The 25,602-nt window shown below is 36.4% G+C and overlaps 1 protein-coding gene across 1 annotated transcript; it reads left to right on the top strand.

Moving 5' to 3' along the window:
• Window positions 1-5,064: 5,064 nt before the first annotated feature.
• LOC113754262 (putative calcium-transporting ATPase 13, plasma membrane-type) lies at window positions 5,065-8,455 on the top strand. The gene has a single exon (XM_027298639.1). The coding sequence runs from the start codon at window positions 5,198-5,200 to the stop codon at window positions 8,381-8,383; it is 3,186 nt and encodes a 1,061-aa protein (XP_027154440.1). The 5' UTR covers window positions 5,065-5,197; the 3' UTR covers window positions 8,384-8,455.
• The last annotated feature ends 17,147 nt before the right edge of the window (window positions 8,456-25,602 follow it).

The raw sequence follows: 25,602 nt of genomic DNA, 5'->3' as shown, positions 1-25,602 counted from the left end.
ATCCAACCCAAAAATATCCCAATATTTTGAAATTATACAAAATTCACGTCTATGAGAATTTAGACATTGCGAACTTAAATTTTAATTTACGCTTTGGGATTTAGAGATTGCAATTTAAAAAAAGAAGTTTGGAATTCAAAGGAAGTCAAGAGAATCGAAAATAGAAATGTAAACTTGATAAGAAGCAAAAAATGAGATAAAAGTGAGTGGTTGTGGCATTAAATAATTTGGGTTAAAGAAAAATAATTCTTTTTTAACTTTTTTCAATTTAATGGACAAAAACAAAATTAAAAGATGGAAGAAAACATCAATAAATTAAAAATAAAGAGGTTTGATTAAAAAGGAAGTGATAAAATAAAAGAGGATAGAGAGAGAGAGAGAGAGAGAGAGAGAGAGTTGAAGATTAAAAAGAAAGAGCCATGAGAGAATGAGATTTTGTAAGAAAAATGGAAAAAAGAAATATGAGTGTTTGTTTTATATAAATAAGTTATCAAAAAAAACTAATAAGATGTGATGGTACAATGGTTAATATATTGATCTTCTATTACAAAGATCTTGAGTTCGAATCTTGATATCTATATTTTGCAAAACTAAAAAAAAAAAAAGGGGGGGGGGAGTTGAAAACCGGAAAACCGCCGGTTCAATCCGATTCGGCGGTTTTCATGGTTCAACCGAGTTTTGACCGATTTTCTGACAAAGTCAACTATGACATAGAACCGGACCGGTGCCATGGCCGGTTCGTGGTTCAACTGCCCGCTCCGATCCGATTTTCAAAACATTGGGTTTCACACGTACACATACATATTACACTGAGAAGTGCATGGCATTAAACCATATAACATAACGTGAACATATTTATATACATTCTTCATAAATCATATAACTTGTGGATCATATTATTTCATTTCTTGTCAAGGTACATATAATAGTATGGTTCCAAGTCCTTAATCTAGAGAATAATCCTGTCTAGGAGGTTTAGGTGGGCAATCAAGGCGTTTTGTGAATCCCGCTTGACATACATGAACATGGGACAAAGGCTAGACAAATTGTTACAGTTAACCATTGATAAACATGGGCCAAAATAGGGGCAAATGGCTACAATAGATCATACTTGAAATAGGAGTACTCATTGTAATAACACCTATCATCTATTACATAATCGTTTAGAGTTCATGGATTTACAATAACTTTACACACATCGCATACATATTGTTTAATCACGAAAGCATAACACTCATTTGTACTTTCTTGTTCGATTGAAAGTATTATATTTTTTATTTTGGTCCATCCCAAAATGTTTATAATTATCATATATGGCCAAGAATTTCACATTAAAATTTCACTTCTATCCTTAAATTTATTGACACAGATAGAGCTGCTAATGGGGTTGGAAAAAAAAAAATACTATCCATATATACATTTTTATTTTCATAACTTCTTTAACAAATTAATTCTCAAAGCATAAAACCAACTTTAGTAAAAAAAAAAAATTTACAAACAACTATACATTTTATTTATTGCAAACACACGCCCCAATAAAGTTATTAGTAGAGCACACTATATTGAATAGGATGAATGAATCAAATTTTCATACCATACAACAATTTTGCTTCTTCAATTTCCTTGTTTTTTAACAGTTGGCAGCAGAAAGGATAGAATTCTACTTGCTTTTGCGTGGAGATTAGTTTGTCTACATTATTCATTCTCTTGCGTCATGACCATTACATCATACGTCTGATGTCAAGGAGTTGTTGAATGGATATCTATGTACCATATGAGTTGCAATTACGTTTGAACCTTTTAATAATCTAATGGAACTGTTTCTTGATCTTTTCATCCTTGACTTCCACATTGTTGATTTTTTTTTCTCTTTCTTTGTATGAATTAAACGAGAACATTTGTTGGTTCAGACTTCAATGTCCCTTTTAATATCGAATTGGAATAAGTATGTCGTGAGAAATGCGTTTCAAAAAACGAAAAAAAATTGTCAAGATGAGAGCACTCAGATGATTTACCAAGGATTTTTCATAATTCTCCACCTAAAATGTGTAAACATCAAACGTGGAAAAATGTATCAAAAAGCTCAGAAACTACACTTTTTCATCTGACGAAGCTTCATAATTACATAGGAAAGGAAAAAATTAAAAGAAAGAGCTTCACTATTCCATCAATCAAATTTGTTTTAAGTTAATGTAGACCCCCAAAATTACCACTTCTGGCACTTGATATATGGTTATGGCTCTCCCAATTTGAGGTAAACAATTTACGACATGGTCTACATTTGTCAATTGGCAAATATTTATTGGCACATGAAATTTCCCCAGAACCAATTGATCCCTTCCCCCAAGCAAAAGAAAGAGAGAAAAGAATGGGAAACTTCTCAAGACAGTGGAACTATTAAACCATAATTGACTTGTTAAGTCTCTTTTTTTTAACAAAAATTTTAACATAAAAAAATGTGGAAAATTTGTTTAGCAAGTTCAGGGACTTTGTAGTCTTCAAGGTCCACCATGCCAGTTAGTAAAGCTTGACTATGGTGTATATTATTTTCTCAGTCGGCTGGCTTAATTTGAACCTGATGTCATCAAGATGACGAAAACTGATGAGCTCCACAAGAAGTTAAGAACCTTAAAAAAATCAAAAAGAAAAATCTGAAGAATGAAGCTACATGTTATCCATCTAAGGATATGTTAAAACTGTTAAAAGTTGTTGGAAGTTGTTTCTGATGTTATATTTCCTATCAATTCCTCATTTTAATTTGTTTCAGTTCTTCAACTCCACAATTTAATGCAAATATATACACTATAAAAGCTCAGCTTAATTTATTCCATAGTTTTCCACAGAGGAATCACGAAAAAGTGGAGCATGCATTGTACTTTTTTTTTTTTTTTTTTTGGGCTCCAAACAAGTACCGAATTATTTGGAAAAAAAAGAAAGAAAGAAAGATGACCAAGACTTTGGGAGATTGACTTTTAGTCTTAAATTTAAATATCTTAATTGACCAAGACAATGGATTATGACACTTTCCTATATTTTTCCATTTACTAAGGATCAATCTTGCATACACTAATAGTGTATATATTACTGTTAACATTGAATGAATAACAATTACACAAAAGTTGAATTTGAAATTTAATTTTTACACATATGTCATGATCCAACGGTTATAATATTATATTATCAGTGCATATAAGATTTATTCTTTACTTAAATATAAAAAGTTGATACATGCCCATCAAGCTGGGAGACCGTAATGAAAAAAGCAAAAGGAGGAAAAGGCAAAAATGAAAAGCAAATTGTATACGAGGATACCCATTTGATTTATTTGAGAGACCAAAAACTTAAAAAAAAAAAAAGAAAAGAAAAGAAAGACATCAAACGTGTTTCAGCATTTTAAAGCGTCTAATCTATGTTTTTTGCCGGTTTTTTTCATTTATTCCTTTTCTTGGACTCCGCATATAACCAAAAAAATGAGAAAATTTATCCTCAAAAACTAACTTAGTCGGTAAATTAATTAGTTAAATAATCATGGAGAAAATTGCAATTTTGGTCTTAAATGTTTGGGGTATGAGCGCTTTTAGTCCCTAAAGTTAAGATAAAAGCAAGTATAGTTACAAATGTTTCAATTTTTAAACACATTCAGTCCTATTAACTGATGTTTGCCAATTGCTATTGGAATTTGGTCACGTGCCAACAACTAAATTTTTTAAAGGACTTAAACAACATGAAAAAAAAAAAATTGTAGCTATAATTTGTAGTAAAAGAGGACTAATTACTTGCATGCTGATCATATGAGTAATTAGTCTTTAACTCAGAATACAAAAATTCAATTGACAAGAAAAAAGGGTTAGAGACTAATTATTCACGCGATCAATATTTGGGTAGTTAGTCATTTTTTATTACAAAATATGGCTGGCAAATTTTTTTCAATTTTTTAGAATTTTTCAAAAAAAAAAAAAAAAATTAGCTACCAGCACGTGACTTGATTCCAATAGACGTAATTTACTTTTGTTGAAACCTCAAGTACCAGCAGTGCACCATTTGTAAACATCCCTGAAAAAAAGCCACTGGCCATTTGGTCCAGTGGTCATCACCATTAAAGGTGATGCTGGAGGTCAGGGGTTCAATCCCTACCTCCCACAAATTTGTCACAATTTGTGGCGGTCTTAATTGACCTTCATCGATGGAGTCTGTACTCACATCGAACCCCCTCCCCTTCCCCTTAGATTAGGTTATAGGACATCTATCGTTTCGACAAAAAAAAAAAAAAAAAATACCAGCAGTGCCTATTCCTTGAACATTTGGACCACAACTGCAATTCTTTCAATAATCATAAGTCTTGATTCGAATCTCAGGGCCCCACCCCCCTTGCATTCACACTTGTAAGACTTATAATCTCCTTAGAATTGGGAAAAAAAATAACTGAGGGAAGTTTTAGGTCAATTACGATCTTTAGAGCCTAATGTGTTGGATAGCGGACCACACTTAAAATTTGTTGACTTGAAATTCAGATCCTTGCATAGTTTTTGCTCGCAGTAAAAATATATACAATATTTGTTCTCATTCTTGGAGCAAAACTTTAATACTTAGATGAGCAAATATATTTTTGATAGACCAAAACTGCAATTTTACGTAAATCTATGGAAGTTTTTAGATATTTAGTGTATTTACTCTGCTTTGTTAAAAGAACTCTCATCATATTTTATCAATCTGCGACTGTCATCAATGAAGCTGTGGTTGCAGATCCCAGATTTCCATGCTCTATGAACTCTTCGATCACCTGTCCCATGATAACTCCAAATCCTTAATCCATAGAACTATGTAAGTATCTCATAGAGTTACTCAAGTGCCTTTCTGGTGGTGGTCCAAGGTTTTCCGGGAATACAAAAACAGTAGGGAAATTGAATTCACAAACAAAAACCGAAAGCAAAAAAGCACAGAAGCATCTGAATTGGATTGATTCCATGCTGTTAATAAGAAAAGAGCATATGATGGGACTGAAGATAAGAAAGAGAATTGATTCCAGCTAGCTATGCATGAAGCATATATACGAGATCATTTCACAAGAATCACGAAATACATAACATTTACATAATTCAAACTTAAATTTATGCTGTGGCTACCCACATTTCATGACTGTAATTATATATGATCTGTAGTTGCAAAGAAATTTCACAAACAGACTCTTATATAAACAATGTTAAGCTCATCTACAACACCACCAAAAAAAGGAAACAGAAATTTAAACAAGAAAAATCTCAAGCACTCGTTAAGATTCGTGTTTTTTCTTTCAGTGCTTGCAGCAGTATCTTATAGAATCTCTTCCACAGTCACTGTTTCTTCTTTTTCTTCTTCATTTTCTTCTTCCATGTATCCACTTCCACCAAAGTCTAATCGCACTCAGAAGCGTTTGCAGATAGTTTTTCGAGCTATATACTTTGCAGTTTCCTTGTCTAAGAAAGCAGTTAATACCAATGCCTTGCTGTTTCCTTCAGTTTTGCATCACAATCCCTCCTACGTTGCCATTGATGTACAACCCTCCAAAAATGATCGCCTCGAAAGATCTTTTATGGAAATTGATAGGAAGGCACTTGCTGACTTGGTAAGAGAAAAAAATAGCGATAGGCTGCACACTTATGGAGGTGCAAAAGAATTAGCAGCCATTCTTCAAACAGATCCAGAAGCTGGTATCAGCAGTGCAGAGGGTAGCATAAAGCAAAGAATCGATGCATTTGGATCCAACACATACAGAAAGCCCCCTGCTAAAAGTTTACTGAGGTTTCTTCTCGAAGCATCCAAAGATTCCATGATCATCATTCTTCTGGTTTGTGCAGTTTTGTCACTCTGTTTTGGAATCAAACAGAATGGCCTGAAGGAAGGATGGTATGATGGAGCAAGCATAATTGTGGCTGTAATACTAGTTCTTGGAGTCTCTGCCATCAGCAACTTCAAACAAAGTAAGCAATTTGAGAAGCTTTCCAATGAGAGCAATAATATAAGAATTGTCGTAGTCAGAGATGGGCGGAGACAGCAAATGTCCATATTCAAAATCGTTGTAGGCGATATTGTATGTCTAAAAATCGGCGATCAAATTCCAGCAGATGGGTTATTCCTGGATGGTTACTCTTTAAAGGTAGATGAGTCTAGCATGACAGGTGAAAGTGACCATGTTGAAATCCATGAGGCAGGCAATCCATTCCTGCTATCGGGTACAAAGGTCACAGATGGCTATGGTCGCATGCTCGTTACATCTGTAGGAATGAACACAACATGGGGTCAGATGATGAGTTTAATAACTCATGACACAAATGAACAGACACCATTACAAAGGCGGCTTAACAAGCTGACCTCCGGTATTGGGAAGGTCGGTTTGTTGGTCGCTTTCCTTGTTTTAGTCGTGTTGTTGATACGTTACTTCACCGGACAAACCAAAGATGAAAGAGGGCAAAGGGAGTTCAAAGCCAGACAGACGAGTACTGGCGATATCATGAATTCCATCATCCGGATCATTGCTGCAGCAGTTACTATCCTTGTAGTGGCTATTCCAGAGGGTTTGCCTTTGGCTGTAACACTAACCCTGGCATACTCAATGAAACAAATGGTGATGGACCATGCCATGGTGAGAAAATTATCAGCCTGTGAGACTATGGGATCGGCTACTACCATCTGCACTGATAAAACCGGCACCCTGACTTTAAATCAGATGCAAGTCACTGAATTTTGGTTAGGCAATGAGCCGATGAAGGGAAAGACACCAACAGACATAGCACCTGATGTTGGTCAACTGCTGCAAGAAAGTATTGGCTTAAACAGTACTGGTGAGATTTATACTTCACCTTCTTCACCAAATCCAGAGATTACTGGTAACCCAACAGAGTCAGCCATCCTTAATTGGGCTGTATTTGATATGAAAATGGATATCAACACAACAAAGCAAGAGTATGAAAAGCTCCATGTTGAAGTTTTCAATTCAGAGAAGAAAAGAAGTGGGGTTTTAGTGAGGAAAAATCATTCGGAGACAGTTCGTGTGCATTGGAAAGGAGCAGCTGAAATGATTCTGGCCAGGTGTTCAAACTACTACATGGAAAATGGTACAGTTAAGGCCATAGATGATGAAGAGAGAAAACAGCTTGAAATAATAATTGAAAAGATGGCAGGTAAGAGTCTTCGCTGCATTGCTTTTGCTTTCAAAAGCATTGCAGGACATGGTGTCATTTGCGAGAATCTTCCAGACACTCAATTAACATTACTGGGGTTGGTGGGTTTAAAGGATCCATGCAGGCCAGAGGTTAAAGCAGCAGTAAAATCGTGCAGAAAAGCTGGAGTGAACATAAAAGTAATCACTGGAGACAACATGTTGACAGCAAAATCAATAGCCATAGAGTGCGGAATTTTAAATGGTAATGAGGACTTGGAAGATACAGCTGTTGAAGGAATAACTTTCAGAAATTATTCACCTGAAGAAAGAATGGCAAAAATTGATCGGATCCTTCTTATGGCAAGATCATCTCCTTTTGACAAGCTATTGATGGTACAGAGTTTAAAGCAGAAAGGTCATGTGGTAGCAGTAACTGGTGATGGCACAAATGATGCACCTGCTTTGAAAGAAGCAGATGTTGGCCTTTCAATGGGCATCCAGGGCACAGAAGTTGCCAAGGAAAGCTCAGACGTTGTCATCCTGGATGACAATTTCAATACCGTTGTTATGGTATTAAGGTGGGGCAGATGCGTATACAGAAATATTCAAAAGTTCATCCAGTTTCAACTCACAGTCAATATCACAGCCCTATGCATCAATTTTATTGCTGCAGTATCTGCCGGCGAAGTTCCTCTCACGGCAGTCCAGCTTCTTTGGGTGAACCTGATCATGGATACATTGGGTGCCTTGGCCTTGGCAACTGAACAGCCAAACAATGATCTAATGGAATGCAGACCTGTTGGTCGCAGAGAACCTCTTATAACCAAAATCATGTGGCGAAATCTCATTGCTCAGGCTTTATATCAGGTAACTATCATACTGATCCTTGAATTCAAAGGAAGCTCTATCTTCCATGTGAACGAAAAGGTTGAGCACACCATTATTTTCAATAGTTTTGTCCTCTGTCAAGTTTTTAATGAGTTCAACGCAAGAGAGCTTGAGAAGAAAAATGTATTCAGGGGAGTACTAAAGAACAAACTGTTTCTAAGCATCATAGGGATGACAGTAGCTCTTCAAGTGGTTATGGTAGAGTTCTTGAAGAGATTTGCCACTACAGAAAGGCTGAACTGGGTACAATGGGTTTCATGCATTGGAATTGCTGCACTGTCATGGCCAATTGGTTGGTTTGTCAAATGCATCCCTTCTGAACGGCTCCCTTCTCTTCCATTTAGAACTACATTTTAAGAAGTGGAATCTTAGATCAACTGGGTGGAAGGAGGTCAATCTTTATACGTACATGTCATGCCAGAGACCACGAGCATCAAGAAAGTTAAAACAGAAATTATTAATCAAATGAGGCCCTGAAGTATTAAGTTTCAAATGTCAGCCTTTCAGAAAGCATGAAATAGGTGTACAAGTATGCAATTAAAAGTTATCAATGTACTTCAGTTTTTACAGATAATTTTATTTTCCTTTTCGCTCCTCTTTGTTATCATTAAAAGATGTGTTTTTGCAAGTTTCACCAAAATACACATCAAGTATTTTATTTTGCATGCTTTCAGATTTGACATGACTTTCTGGTTTCTTGGTTCACTTACACATATATCCACAAATTTTAAAGCAACACTTGATGATTTTCATAACTTCTCATCCTCTGTCCACCAATGACTAGCTACTCGAAGGAATTTCATTAAGAATGTATGAGGACCAAACCATCCTAATCAAGATTGACAATTATTTCAAGTAGGAAATGTAGTGGCATCAGACCAGCCTAGTTGAGCATTCTAAGTTACTTCAGATGATGATTAAGAAGCTACAGGTTTTATTCTTCACCACTTTTTGATTTAGATCACTGAGCTCCCATCCTTCAAAATCACCATTAACTTCACCTAGTAAAAACATGTCTTGATATGATGCATTCTAGTATTTGCGTTCTAGTATTTCCATTACTTTGACCATAATGGTATTGCTCTAAGCCATAATGATAAAATGATTCCTCTGTTGTCCATCATTAAAAGAAAATGTGAATTGAACTCCCTTCCCCAATAAAGTGCCTAATAGCAGCTAAAGTGTCAGATAGCTACCTCTTTTGCTGAAAATTAAGCAAACACACCAGGCTTTCTACATGTCAAATCCCTTCCAATCTCACGAACTGTGAATGGTTTGTACTCGAAATGAAAATCTGTATGCTAGCCAGCATGCAGAGAATCCGTCCCCCTTCCCTTGACCTGTCTACCCCGATTGTCTTGGCCAACAGAATTCAAAGCCATCAAAATTGTAAGCCATGTAAAGATTTACATACTCTTAAAAAAAAAAAGACATTCATCTAATGGAAGCATAGCAAATTTTGGAAGCTAATACCACTCCAAATTATACCTAAACCTCTAATTCAGATTTGTATGTTCCTTAATTTTTTTAAAAAAAACAGAGAGAGAGAGAGAGAAGTAGCAAGTGCAGCAGTCCTTGTGCCATTTCTGCTTCCCACACTCAAGCACGGCAAGAAACATTCTAATTAAATCCTCTATGTTTAATCTCTTTCTGTATGCACTTGAAAGCTAGACATCAGAAAACTGAAGAAACTACATATATCATTAAAACAAAAGCACTACTGACATAGGGGACCAAAACAAGCTAATTTGACCACCTCTAAGAAGCTTGATCCTCTACAAATATCCCTTAAGCAAACATTTCCAATTTAGTAAGCCTTCTCTCAAATCCCTAAATCAACATTCTAGATGCTAATTTTGCATGCAAGGAAGAACTAAAATTCTCCAAACAAAACAATCCAGAAATTTCATATTTTATTTTCCCAAACCCGTGCCCTTAAAACAATAAATTTGTTTTTAACACTCAAAGGGGTTATTTTAAGATCCCTTCAAGCTGAATCTTTCAATACACATACATACAAAAAGAAAATCCATGACCATAATGTAAGCCTCAAATTCCCAACTCAATCTCCACAATCGCTTTCAAAAGTCATAGACTTGGAAATAATCACTCAAATATCAGCAAATTTTACTCCTAAAAATCATTATAAACACATAAAAAATATATTTACTGTTTAGTGAATTCTCCAGTCATCTTCATGGCATACTTTTGCGGCTAACTTTCCAATTTGTTTAATTGCATTGGAAAACCAGATTGTTTTGCTTAAAGGAAAAGAACAAGAACCCCGTATCAAACAATTATAACAGAACAAATAAATGAAGAGATAACAACAAAAACTGAACAGAGATAACTGATAAGATAACAAACATTACCCGTATGAAGATAGATATAGTACATGAACATGAAATCAATAAGGAAGAAAAGGAAAAAGGGAGAAATTAGCGTGAGGCCTTACTTGGCTGCTGTTCAAAGAATGGAAACCAAATGTGATAACATCCCAAGGTTCCTTATTGCCTTCTTCGACGGAAGGGAGAACAAACATCTAGTTGAAATCCTTAGACTGAACAGTTTCGGCATTTGGTATTAACTACCCCTTAGTTCTAAGACTTTTCTTCACTTTGCCCCCTTGAAAGTTTCGCTATCAATTTTGCTCCACGCTCTATTCTAGTTTTTTTCCAATTAGGTACAGTCAATGAAGCCCGAATTTTATTTAGATTGTCATGTAAGATGCACGAATGGCTGTCAAAAGATTGAATTGTCTCCAAAAATAAAATTGATATTCGCACTCCTTATTTAACCTCTTGCACTAACCTTTGAGGAGTGTTAGAACTTAGAAGCTAATTGAGAGCTGTAAATATCATTTCCCTCCAAAAAAAAGGGTCAACTTAAATGCAATCCCAAAATATCCTTGAACAAAAAAAGAAAAAAAAACCAATAACCTTCTACTTATAGAAAAATTCCTAATATTTTTACATGGTTTTGAACATTTTAAAAAATTAGGGGTTCTGAAAAAAATTGGAGATTCTACCTATAAGTGAAGAGATTAAAGAATCATTTTTTAGCTTTTTTTATATATTGTTTGTTATACATAGAGCACATGAATGTAGATGCATTTGTTAGAATTAGGGGTATTTTAATAATAAAATCAAGTTTGACTTAGTCTCCTATAATATAAGGATTGTTTAGATTGAGTATTATTTGGAATAATTACTATAGTATTTTTTGTAATGTGACGTATGTAAGATAAAAGAGATAGTTGAGAAAATAAAAATATTATTAAAAATATATTTGTGATGCAAATACAAATATTATTTCAAAAAATTACAGATCCAAACACTCCAATAGTTTTTTGAAGAGTAGCATATGTACCCCAAAAGGATAACTTTTTGTTTCAAGGAATTTGACTTATTGTATAGATTGTCCTCCAATATGAAGAATAGAATACATAATGGGTAAATTGATCCAATTTAACACTTATAGGACAAAGTGAAAAAGAGCTATTTTTGGAGGGGATACTTTTGAATTAATGCAAAACTTTTTTTTTAGGGGAGAATTAGAGTTTTGATCCCCAATCTATAATTCATGCGTAGTAGTAGTCCCCAATCTATTTTGTAAAATAATTTGGTCCCCAATCTATCCAGTTTTTTGAGTGAAAATGGGCAAGTGGCAATTTTTTTTCAATTTTGTCAAAAATAGATCACATGTGATCATATGTTTGTACTTAAAACACATTTTTCATTTTTTAAGAGTTTTCACATAAAAGATAGAAAAAGTTGTTTTGAGTATCAGCACATGATCTCACTTGACCTGTTTCTGGCAAAAATTGAAGAAAATCCATCAACTGCCTACTCTCACGCAAAATTGGATAGATTGAGGGCCAAATTTATTTTGCGAAATAGATTAGGGACTAATTTTGCACATGAATTATAAATTGGAGAGCAAAACTCCAACTCTTCCTTTTTTAGTGTTTAATTTGAAAGCTGAGTTGAAAATAAAAGAATAGACTATTTTCATTTTGCACTCTCCAACATCCCCTTAACCCTTCCTTACTTTTTAAATCCTACCATTCCTATTAGAATTTTTTTACACCACAAAAAAGTCAGTCTTCTGACATTGTACACCACGAGCTGTAGTTGTGATGATGTATTAAAAGGAAATTTGCCAATTTAGTCCATGAACTTTTTCACTGAAATCAATTCATCCTGTATGATATTTTTTACCATTTTAGCCCTAGAATTGTGTTTTCCATTCTAATGTATGTCTTCTACGGTGTTGCCATCATATTTTATCTCTTCAAACCAAATACTTTGGAACATCAGGCTATAGTTTGCAATAAAAAGGATTAGAATGAACAAAAGATGCGATTAAGTCTAAAAACTTATGAACAAAATTGAGAGAAAAACTGGGTTTGGTAAAATAATTTTGGCGAAAGTTCATACAAATCTAATGGACAGATCGGGATCTGCGAGGATAGAGGGAGTAGAATGTGAGTCTGTGACAAGTATGGCAAAGATGAGGCAGACTCAACAGAAATATCTAGTAATCTAGTAATTAGATCTAATTTAGTTTATTTTTATTTTGGTTAATCAATATGAGTGCTATGTATGTTGGCTGGTTGATTAATGGAAGCATTTAGGAGTGGGACTAATTTTTTTTATAGGGTTAATTACATTTACCTCCCCTAAGGTTTAGCCAAACTATGAGTTGAACCCTTAGGTTTGACCAAATTATGTTTATCCCCTTGCTACTAATGGTGTATAAATCTAGTTAACAAATGAAATGTAATGACAACAAAACCTCCTATCAATAAAAGAGCAATTTTTAATCCAAAACAAAAAAAGAGAAAAAAAGAAAGCAAATTCATAGTGTGATTGTATGGAATTCTCTTTCCCCATCCTTGAGAGCATCGCCTAGAAACACTTTTTATTTTTTGAAAGACTACTTAAAGAATTATTTTCCTGGAAATAAAGTAAACAAGATACTAAAAAAATTTACCAAATCTAGATGAAATGAAAGGATTAGAATAGTAATATCACTAGAAGATGAGAGGGGGAAAAAAAGGAAGAATGCAAAGTTGAATGCCTGAAACTTCATTCACACCTAAGCCCTTCTAACTCCATCCTTGATATATTCCTAAATGTAGATAAAACTCCCTTCATCTTGCACTTCTCTATTTCCCAACTTTGGCCAAACCCAAATTCATGACAAAAAGATCCACCAATAAATGGGATAGTTTTAAAACATCTCAATACATATGAATGCACTCGTGAATTTAAAAATGGTTGCAAAAGAAATCCAATCTAATTCAATTTATTGTTCAATTCAAGGATTGGGTGCGGTTTTTCATCAGAGTTGGGATGGTTGCTTGACATCTAAGTTTTTTGTTTTTGGATTTCTTGGGTTTGTGTTACACGCACAAATATTTACCATGGGCATTTTAGTAATAAGGAAACTTTGTATTTTTCTTTCTGCGTTTGTTTTTTCTGTTCAGATTGCATGTAACCAATTAATAGAAACAGTAAGGCCATGCATGGAAAGTTTACGTGCTGATCACATGCATGGCACCAGAAATAGAAAGTTAGGAAAAGGAATGGCAGTGGAGTTAGTTATAACTAACTCTCCCTCCACCGCCTCTCTACTAGTATTAAAGATCAGTAGAGCCAAAGGGAATATCATTGAACAGTTTTGTATCAAATTCATTTTCCCCAATTTTCTTTTCTACATCTGATCATCAATAATATATTTTCTCTCATCATCAAGAGGTATTCTCCATTTTTCATCTCTTCTGGTAGGGAGCCTTTGGTCTCTTTCTGCCTTTTGTAACAGTGGTATTACGCGCACAAATATTTACCATGGGCATTTTAGTAATAAGGAAATTTGGTATTTTTCTTTCTGCGTTTGTTTTTTCTGTTCAGATTGCATGTAACCAATTAACAGAAATAGTAAGGCCATGCACGGAAAGTTTACGTGCTGATCACATGCATGGCACCAGAAATAGAAAGTCAGGAAAAGGAATGGCAGTGGAGTTAGTTAGAACTAACTCTCCCACCACCGCCTCTCTATTAGTATTAAAGATCAGTAGAGGCCAAAGGGAATATCATCGAACAGTTTTGTAACAAATTCATTTTCCCCAAATCTCTTGTCTACATCTGATCATCAATAATATCTTCTCCCTCATCATCAAGAGGTGTTCTTCATTTTTCATCTCTTCTGGTAGGGAGGTTTTGGTCTCTTTCTGCCTTTTGTAACAGTGGTATCAGAGCTGGGTCACTCCAGCTCAGTAGGAAATTCCAGGAAGCAATGGCAGAAGGCACGAGAGGTCAAGAAAATAGGAAGTTCGAAGAAACTGTCAGAAATCTGCTAAAGGAGCAGAGAGAGCAATTAGAGCGAGAATTGGAAGCAATCAAAAGCTTGGTGTTAGAGGTTTACAGCCAAAGGAGTCAAGGACAGCAAGAATCTCCCCACATTTCTGAGAATGATAATCAAAGAAGTCGTGGGGGTAGCTATCAGGCTCCAACCAAGTTTTCGAGCATAGAATTTCCCAAATTTGGAGGTTTAGACTTCAAAAGCTGGTTATACAAGTGTGATCAGTTTTTTGAAATTGATGAAACCCCATCAGAAGCCAAGGTCAGAATTGCTGCCATGCATTTGGAGGGCAAGGCTCTCTAATGGCATCAAGTTTTCATCAAGGCTAGGATCTCCAGAGATCCACCTTCATGGGAGGAGTATGTACGGGCCTTGGGATCAAGATTTGGAGACTGTCTTTATTATGATCCTATGGGAGATTTAAAGAGCTTGAAGCAGATCAGGTCAGTGAATGAGTACCAGGAATCATTTGAAGAATTGTTAAACAGAGTAGATCTCCCTGAGCAATACGCGGTAAGCTGCTTCATTAGGGGATTGAAGGAAGAAATTCAGCTGGCAGTGAGAATGTTCATGCCACGTGATCTACAACACGCTGTGGGATTGCCAAGAATTGAGGAAGCCAGGATTCCGAATGCTTGGAAGCAAAGTAAGTTTTCTGGACCATCCCGAGTGAACACTTCTTATTCCCCAAATGCAGGTTCCAGCAGCAATTATCCCAAGCAAAATAGCTCTAACAATGCTCCCCTACTACTCAAACCTAGGGAAAGAGGAGCAAGTGATGTGGAAGGACAGAAACGAAGCTCTAAATTCATGAGTACTGCGGAGATGGTTGAAAAGAGGGCCAACGGACTATGCTATTGGTGTAATGAAAGGTATCGTCCTGGCCATCAGTGCAAAAGAAAGCAGTTATACAAGATTGAGTATGTGGAAGATGCGCTGGACGAACGGGAACCAGAACTCCTTGAGGATGATGAGCAGGTGCTGTTAACTAAAGGCAATTTGGCACAAATCTCTACAAATGCCATGTGTCGTTTAATGGTTCCCAACTACAGAACTATGAGAATACACAGATTAGCAAAAAGGCTTTCAGCATTCTGATAGACTGTGGGAGTTCTCACAATTTTTTACACCCCAACGTGGTAAGGAAGTTTGGCTTGAGAACAGTATAAGTTGCTCCTGTTAGGGTAGTAGTAGCTGATGAAAATTTCCTCACTACAACTACCCTGTGTCTCGGGTTCCAATGGAAAATGCAGGGGCAAGAGTTTGAAGGAGATGTATTGGTCTTGGCTATAGGTGGTTGTGAAGTAGTGTTGGGAATGCAATGGCTGTCAACTCTGGGAGAAGTCAAGTGGAATTTTGCAGAATTGAGAATGGAGTTTGTGCAAAAGGGGAAGAAGGTGGTGCTGAGAGGGTCCAAGCAACAACCAGTTCAGGTGATTTCAAAGAAGCAAATGCAGAAACTCCTGACCAAACCTGAACAAATTGAATCTGCTCAACTGTGTTTGGTGACTGCTGAGGGGGATAGAAGATTTGACAGCAGCTGGTGCCCCCAAGATTGATAGCCTCTGTACCACTATGAACTCTGATGAGCAGGTAAAAACTTACCAACACCAACTTGAGTCATTTCTATTGAAATATAGTGAGGTGTTTGAAGAACCTATGGAGTTACCTCCTGTTAGGATGCATGATCATAGGATTTATCTTAAGGAGGGTGTCCAACCCATTAATGTTAGACCATACAGATATCCCGCATTTCAAAAGGGTGAAATTGAGAGACTAGTGACTGAGATGTTGAATAATGGCATTATTAGACCCAGTAATAGTCCATTTTCCTCTCCGGTGGTGTTGGTAAAAAAAAAAGATGGTACCTGGCGCATGTGTGTGGATTACAGGGAGCTTAACAAGGCCACGATGAAGGATAAATTTCCTATACTACTGGTTGAGGAGCTCTTTGATGAACTCTTTGGAGCTGTCATCTTTACCAAACTGGATCTAAGGTCTGGATATCACCAGATTAGGATGCATTCTGAAGATATTGCCAAAACTGCATTTCGAACTCATGATAGGCACTATGAGTTTATGGTTACGCCATTTGGTCTAACCAACGCACCCTCAACATTTCAGAACTTAATGAATGACTTATTCAGACCCTTTTTAAGGAAATTCTTGCTGGTCTTTTTTGATGATATCTTAATATATAGCAAATCCGAGGATAAACATCTACAACATATGACAAAAGTGTTTGAGACATTGCTCAAACACCAGCTCAAGGTGAAGAAGAGCAAGTGCTCCTTTGCTGTTGACCAAATTGAGTATTTGGGACATGTAATTTCGGCAGAAGAGGTTAGTGCAGATCCTCAGAAAATTGCATGCATACAACAGTGGCCTACACCTGTTACAATTAAGGAGTTGAGGGGTTTCTTGGGTTTGACAGGTTATTATCGCAGATTTATCAAAGGATATGGACAGATTGCTAGACCCTTGACTGATCTTCCCAAAAAGAATGCTTTTATATGGCATGATGGAGCAACTGCAGCATTTGATCAGCTGAAAACTGCGATGACATCTCCTCCTGTATTAACTCTGCCAGATTTTTCTCCGGAGTTTGTGGTGGAAACTGATGCTTCCAACTCAGGCATTGGAGCTGTTCTGTTGCAACGTGGGAAACCACTAGCTTTTTTCAGCAAGGCTTTAGCACCCAAGCATCAAGACTTGTCAGTGTATGAGAAGGAAATGTTGGCTATTGTTAATGTAGTTCAGAAGTGGAGACCATATCTATTAGGGGGCCATTTCGTCATCAAAACTGACCACTAGAGCCTTAAATACTTGATGGATCAAAAGATCTCAACACCAAGTCAGCAGAAGTGGTTGTCAAAGTTGATGGGATGTGACTATGAAGTCCAGTTCAAAAAGGGTACTGAAAACATCACTGCTGATGCCTTATCCAGGCAACCTCACACACCAGTGACCTCATGGTCTCTCCATGGAATTACCACTTAGATACTATCAAAAATACAACAATCATGTCAGACAGATCCTAAGATGCAGGAAATTATTCAACAGCTACTCTCAACTGACACCTCCAGAGTCAAGCACTATAGTTGGGACAATCAAATGTTAAGAAGGAAAGCTGGTGTAGGAGCTGACATAGTGCTCAAGGACAAATTAATCAAATTTTGGCATACTAGCTCTTTTAGAGGACATTCTGAAGTTCTGGTGACTTATCACAAGCGGAAGGGCACCTTCAATTGGAAGCACATGCATAAGGATGTTTACACTTTTGTTGCTACTTGCGATGTTTGTCAAAGACACAAAGCTGATTTGGCAGCTTATCCAAGTCTGTTGCAACCTCTACCTATACCCGACAGAATTTGGACAGATATCTCTATGGATTTCATCGAAGGCCTCCCAAAATCTCAAGGCAAACAAGTCATTATGGTGGTAGTAGATTGGCTGAGTAAATATGCACATTTTGTGCACTATCTCATCCCTATTCAGCACTGGAGATTGCTCAATCTTTCATGGATCACATCTTCAAATTACATGGTCTTCCTCAGACCATTGTGAGTGACAGGGACTCCATATTCCTTAGCAATTTCTGGAAGGAACTGTTCCAACTGTTAAAAGTCCAATCGCAGTTTTCTAGCTCCTATCATCCACAATCTGATGGGCAAACGGAAGTGATGAACAGGTGTTTGGAGGGGTATTTGCGTTGCATGGCTAGTGAGCAACCACAATCATGGTACTCCTGGCTACCCTTGGCAGAATTTTGGTACAACACTAATTTCCACTCAGCCATCAAGATCACCCCATTCCAGGTGATCTACAAGCAGCCACCTCCCATTCACATCCCTTATCTGCTTGTTCTGTTGTGGTTAAGGTCGTAGATAGGAGTTTGGCTGCCAGGGAAAAGGTACTCCATCTCCTTAAGCATAACCTTCGAAGGGCTCAACATTGCATGAAACAGATAGCTGATGCACATAGAACTGACAGAGAATTTGGAATTGGAGATTTGGTTTATGTCAAACTGCACCCTTATAAACAACACTCCCTCAAATCCTCTAGCTGTCAGAAACTAGCTCCAAGGTATTTTGGCCCTTTTCCGGTCATCAAACGAATAGGGAAAGTGGCCTACAAACTACAACTTCCTGACCATGCACGTATCCACCCAACCTTTCATGTCTCCTTGTTAAAGAAGAAGGTGGGATCTCACGTTGTCGCACCACAATTACCATCTACCATCACTGATCAAGGCCACTTGTTACTCGAACCAGTAGCCATTCTAGACAGGCGCATTGCAAAGCGAGGAAATCAAGCAGCAACTCAGGTTTTGGTCCAATGGAGTAATTCATTTCCAGAGGATGCAACGTGGGAATTCTTGCATGACTTAAAGCAGAGGTTCCTTACCTTTAGTCCTTGAGGACTTTCTCAGGAGGGAGCATCTGTTACGTGCACAAATATTTACCATGGGCATTTTAGTAATAAGGTAACTTTGTATTTTTCTTTCTGCATTTGTTTTTTCTGTTCAGATTGCATGTAACCAATTAACAGAAATAGTAAGGCCATGCATGGAAAGTTTACGTGCTGATCACATGCATGGCACCAGAAATAGAAAGTCAGGAAAAGGAATGGCAGTGGAGTTAGTTATAACTAACTCTCCCTCCACCGCCTCTCTACTAGTATTAAAGATCAGTAGAGCTAAAGGGAATATCATCGAACAGTTTTGTAACAAATTCATTTTCCCCAAATCTCTTGTCTACATCTGATCATCAATAATATCTTATCCCTTATCATCAAGAAGTGTTCTCTATTTTTCATCTCTTCTGGTAAGGAGCTTTTGGTCTCTTTTTGCCTTTTTTAACAGTTTGATGTTAGTTTTCTTTGAGGTAAAGTGGAGACGACAATGGTGGCCTAAATTTCATATTTTTTATTTGATTCAATAAGAGGGAAAAGTGCTTGTTGAAGCCTTGCAACCGACAAGTTCTAAAAACATGAGGTAGAAAAAGAGTTATAGGGTTTTGAGGGATATATTATGAGTTTGGGAAAAGTCTTACTATTGGGTCTATTAGAATTGAGATAGTCAACGTTAGGTGACTAATGGGAAGTGATGTGGTTTAGACTGTTAAGTTATAAATTCCTAATTGTGACGACCCTACCTTCCTTCTAGGGTGTACACAAGGGTTTGGCGGATCGTCTGCCCAACTCTCGTCAGGACTCACTCACTTACTCAATCAACTCTCAAGATTAATCATTCAAGCCTCTAAATAACATTTAAGTTCTACAATTCAACCAAAATATAAACTTATTTACAACCCAAAAGCCAAACGTATGATACAACATCAAATGTCAAAATATATCCTATCAACCAAAAGTATAAATACAAGAGGGTTATACACTCTAGTTCACATTTAACTGCTTCAGACCTCCATTCCTGTAAGGAAAACAAAAACTAAAGGAATGAACTACAAGCCCAGTGAGGTTCCTAAACAAGCAATCAGGTAGAGAAACCATGAAAATATGGCATTTAACAGTTTGAACACTTTGCACAATTGTTGACCTTGGTCTCTAGTTTTTGATGTTTACAAAACAATAGATAATACTAATATCTCTTCAAGAAATACTTTCAGTTGTGAAGCAAATCAGATTCAAAGATCAATTGCAATTGAAAGGGACAAAGGCTGCTGAAATCTGTTGGACACTTGGATCGGACGTCCGATAATTATTGCGTAACTTCGGACGCATGAAGAACTCCACCACCGGACGTCCGAAGGAAATAAGACATTCCCCCTGGATCACTGACCTCGATCGGACGCAAGTATCGGACTTCCGATAGGATCCTTCAAAGTCGACGAAACCATCGGACGCTGAATATGTCTCCACCGGACATCCGATAGAAACAAGATGATTTCTCAAATCTCTTTGTTTGCTATCAGACGCACAAAGAGCTTACACCGGACTTCCGAAAGAATTGAAGAAAATCTCTTAAACTCACTGCCTGCTGTCGGACGCAAAAAACAGGACTATCGGACGTCCGACACTCCAACGGCTAGTTGACTCTTCATCTATTTTCTATCCGTTGGAAACATTAATGAGACACTTTCTTGGTCTTATATAAATAGTGATTTGTCAGATACTTTAAACAACTTTTGTACACTAAAGATACAAAAGATCTAGAGTGATTTTAGTGAGAAAATACTCTTCAAAGAAGATTTGTAGTCTTCGTCGTGTGAGATTCATTGTAAACTTTTCATTTGTGAGTGAATACTTCATGAGTGTAGCTCTGTGAGGGTTGTCCTGAGGGATAGTAAAACTTTCTGGCTTGACCGAGTGGTATTCGGGGCAAGGAGGAGGTGAACCTTCCTTTGTACGCAAGAGTGATTGTAATTCAACAACTTGAAGAAGTTTATTTGAATTAATCTACAAGCTCAAGAGGAGTTGGGTAGTTAATTGATTTGCAATTCTTCCTTTCTATTTACGTATTGTTACGTCTGTGATCTGTACATTGTTTATCTCTTCCACTTGGTTATCTTCGATCCTTACAATTGCTATCAGAGCTTGGTCTCTTTGAGATTAAGTTCAATAGGCTTAGGAGTAAATATGATAACCAATAATGCCATGTTTTTTGAAGGACATTCTGTCATTAGACCACCTATGTTTAATGGATCATATTATGTGAGTTGGAAAGAAAGAATAATTATTTTTTTACAATCAATTGATATTGAATTGTGGTTTATTATTAATGAAGGTCCATATGATGCCTCTATTATAGATGAAAATACTCATAAATCTAGACCAAAAATAAGAAGTGAACTGACTGCTGTGGATAGAGCTCATCTCACTTTAAATGCAAAAGTCATGAATGTGTTATATTGTGTTTTTAGACTCAAATGAATCTATTTGGGACAAGGGTTGCAAGTCAGCTAAAGAAATTTGGGACAAACTGAAAGAAATTCGGGACAAACTGAAAGAAATTCATGAAGGTAGTGAGAATGTTAGATAATAGAAAAAATCTGTCCTGATTACTAAATATGAGTTGTTTAAGATGGAATCTCATGAAAATATTGATCAAATGTATTATAGATTCAATGATCTTATTAAAGATTTAGAGGTTCTGGAAAAAGAATATACCTTAGGAGAGAAAAACAGAAAAATCTTGAATGCTCTGTCTAAAGATTGGAAAAATAAAGTGACTGCTATTAAGGAGGCTAAAGATTTGAATATTATGCCTATTGAATCTCTTATTAATTCTCTAACCTCTTATGAGCTGAAACTTAAGTCCAAAGTACAAGAGGAAGAGGATGCGAAAGTAAGAAGGAGCATTGCTCTAAAGACATCTCAAGATGAAGATGATTCTGCCTCTCTAGATGGAGAAGATGCGGAAGCTGATGATAGTGATCTATCTCTCATCACAAAAATGTTCAAGAGAATCCTCAACAAACGAAGGTTCAGAAAAGGAGGAAACAGCAACTCACTCCCAAATCAGTTCAGCAATACAAGAAACAAAGGGAAGCTAGAGTTCAGCAAAAACCAAACTGATAAGTGCTTTGAATGCGGCAAACCTGGACACTACGCAAGTGAGTGTCCAATGATGAAGAAGAAAGAAGGAAGAAAATCAAGATTCAATAACTTTCAATTCACATGGAATGAGTGCAACTCCGATGGTAAATTGAAGAGGAAGAAGAATCTGCTCAATTGGCTTTCATGGCCATTGGAGATGATGAGATAACATCTTCTAACTCTCAATTTGAAAGTGATGATGAAAGTGATGATGATCTTGAATCTTTCATTATAAAATTGCATGATAGTTTGAAAGAATCTTATGTTAGAAACAAGGAATTAAAACATAAAATTGGCTTTCTTCTTCAGGACAATGCTCGTCTTTTTCAAGAAAATAAAAAACTAAAAGCTGAAAATGATTCTTTGAAAAAGAATAAGATTGATTTACAAAATAAATTTGATAGAAAAATAAGTCTTTGTGAGACACTAAAAAAGAAACAAGGTGATTTGAAAAGAAGAATGGATGATTTAAATGAGTTACTACAATATAAGAAACAAAACTGCTTTCAAGAAAATGGAACAAAACCTTATTTTGGCACTTATGAGAAGAAGATAAATTTTGGTATTCATCAGATAAGGCTGAATCAGAATGTAAATGAATTTGCTATTTATAAGAGAAAACAAGTAAGGTTTATTAAACCTGTTCATGTAAATAACTCTTTGGTTATGTGTAATTTTTGCTGTCAAAAAGGTCACATGAAAAGTAATTGTTATGTGAGAAAGAACATGAAAAGAGGTATGAAATGCATGTGGATAGTTAGACATGATACTAACTCTAACAAGTAGGAGATATTGGTAAGATTGATGAGATTTTTGTTCATAATATTTTTTTTGTAATTCTCTTTTGATGTTTCTGATGCTTTGAACTGAGTTTTCCTTGATGTGTTTGAATATTACTGAATTTGTATGATGTCAAAAAAGGAGAGAAAAGAACAATTCTGGTCTAATGATGATTTACTTTGTTAAACTCTCTGTAATATGTTGGTATGTTTGTGATTGTTGAATTTTGGTATCATTTCTCTATTTTTGTTTGGAATATTGAATTCTCTGTTATTATTGCTGGATTTTGGTATGAGTTTTTTTTTACTCTCATCTTATGATGATAAAAAGAGGGAGAAATAGATGCTATGTGTAAGGGGGAGTTTTTCTGAGATTATAAGTTTGGATGCAATGAGTGAGGGGGAGTTTATGCTCATATGCTCAATCTTTTTCTTTCTTCCATCCATTGTTTTGTCATCATCAAAAAGGGGGAGAATGTTGACATTGGTCCCTAGTTTTTTATGTTTACAAAACAATGGATAATACTAATATCTCTTCAAGAAATACTTTCAGTTGTGAAGCAAATCAGATTCAAAGATCAAGTGCAATTGAAAGGGACAAAGGCTGCTGAAAGCTGTCGGACGCTTGGATCGGACGTCCGATAATTATTGCGTAACTTCGGACACATGAAGAACTCCACCACCAGACGTTCGAAGGAAATAAGACATTCCCCCTGGATCACTGACCTCGATCGGACGCAAGTATCGGACGTCCAATAGGATCCTTCAAAGTCGACGAAACCATCGGACGCTGAATATGTCTCCACCGGACGTCCGATAGAAACAAGATGATTTCTCAAATCTCTTTATTTGCTGTCGGACGCACAAAGAGCTTACACCGGACTTCCGAAAGAATTGAAGAAAATCTCTTAAACTCACTGCTTGCTGTCGGACGCAAAAAACAGGACTATCGGACGTCCGACACTCCAACGGCTAGTTGACTCTTCATCTATTTTCTATCCGTTGGAAACATTAATGAGGCACTTTCTTGGTCCTATATAAATAGTGGTTGGTCAGATACTTTAAACAACTTTTGCACACTGAAGATACAAAAGATCTAGAGTGATTTTAGTGAGAAAATACTCTTCAAAGAAGATTTGTAGTCTTAGTGGTGTGAGGTTCATTGTAAGCTTTTCATTTGTGAGTGAATACTTCATGAGTGTAGCTCTGTGAGGGTTGTCCTGAGGGATAGTAAAACTTCCTGACTTGATCGAGTGGTGTTCGGGGCAAGGAGGAGGTGAACCTTCCTTTATACGCAAGAGTGATTGTAATTCATCAACTTGAAGAAGCTTATTTGAATTAATCTACAAGCTCAGGAGGAGTTGGGTAGTTAATTGGTTTGCAATTCTTTCCTTTCTATTTACGTATTGTTACGTCTGTGATCTGTACATTGCTTATCTCTTCCACTTGGTTGTCTTCGATCCTTACAGCAATAATATCCAGTTATTCAAGAAATAATCATTCCATCATTGGAAGGATACGTGCTCACTTGGATCCATTTATTCAAGTAATTCATTCTTTCATTCGCCAACCATTTTCCTTATCCCTCCAATATTAGAAAACGTTTGCAAGTGAAAACTCCTTCAGTGTTCTTGTCATTCATTCATTGATATCATTGCATTGAATCCACTGGCCAGTTCTCCACCAGACTTCGTGGTAATACTCAAGTATGCCAAACATTGTCCCAGGGTCACCAGCCGCCCGACCGAATCTGCTTCTGGCTCGAGTCGATTGGCAACGAAGGGCAAGGGCCCAGTTCAACCAAAAGACTTACATTCATGCACAAGTAGCATTCAATCATTGAAAATTCACTTTTGCTTGGGTTGAGAGTGATAAAGTACACACTCGCTTATCGAAAATCCATTTAGCAATCATTGAAAAGCATTTAACATTCTGGTAATATTCACAACATTTCACATAGTCATTTAAAGCATACACATGCAAGGAACACTCACCGATCAATCGTAATCTTTCACTTTAACCTTGATTTGTCCTCCTGAACTCTCGCGAGTCTTATGGTCATATACCATATTAAAAGACTAGCAAGGCGAAGTCAAAATGCATGAAGAAATTGAGGTTTCAAAACTTCATTTAAAAGATGCATCAATTTATAAGTTTTATGCCCATATAACTTATAAAAAATATAACATTTTCTTGTGCAAATTGAGGAGAAAATCTCATGCACATACTAAATCAATGTTTCAAAAGTCATTTGGACACACGGGCATCGATTATAATCAAACATTTGAAGAAATTAGGTTAAGACTTTCAAAGTAAAAAATTGGAAATTGTCCGACCAGAAAATGATTTGAAGAAATTCATTTCCTTTCATTTAAACCTCTTGTCTTTGCTCAAAACTAGCACACCCATAAAGAAATAAATTGTAACAAGTGTTTTGAGTAAAATCATATGCAAGGGAAAAACAAAAATGTCCTAAATTCACACCTAAAGCCTCGCTTGTTAATATCAACGGAAAATCATGTAAATGGAACTTATATAAATATATGTCGTGGCTTAGTAACCCTATGCAACTCCTTTTTGTTTTTGGGAAGAAAACGAGTAAAATATTTTAAGTTCGAAACTTGACATATGTAACTAAACATCATGTTTAAAATGGTCATCACGTTCACCATGCAAAATGTATAAGTTTTAGTAAAATTTAGCTCATATACCACCACTAGAGTGGACTCAAGCATTTCTAAGCAAACTAAGTCCAACGCATCAAAAAATCACATTTCCAATCTCACTTTCACTCACTTATACTACAAGAAAATAAACGGACAGCATTTCCCCTGTTTTTCCTTACATTTTCGTCCAATTCCACGGCTACAATCT

Source organism: Coffea eugenioides, chromosome 2 (assembly GCF_003713205.1).
Source record: "Coffea eugenioides isolate CCC68of chromosome 2, Ceug_1.0, whole genome shotgun sequence".
NCBI classification, from domain to species: Eukaryota; Viridiplantae; Streptophyta; class Magnoliopsida; order Gentianales; family Rubiaceae; genus Coffea; species Coffea eugenioides.
The sequence above is the reverse complement of the archived record's forward strand: the minus strand, read 5'-3'. Positions and strand labels throughout refer to the sequence as shown.

Bases quoted from the DNA above. Each gene is read 5' to 3' on its own strand.
- LOC113754262 (XM_027298639.1), top strand. From the start codon at position 5,198: ATGTTAAGCTCATCTACAACACCACCAAAAAAAGGAAACAGAAATTTA.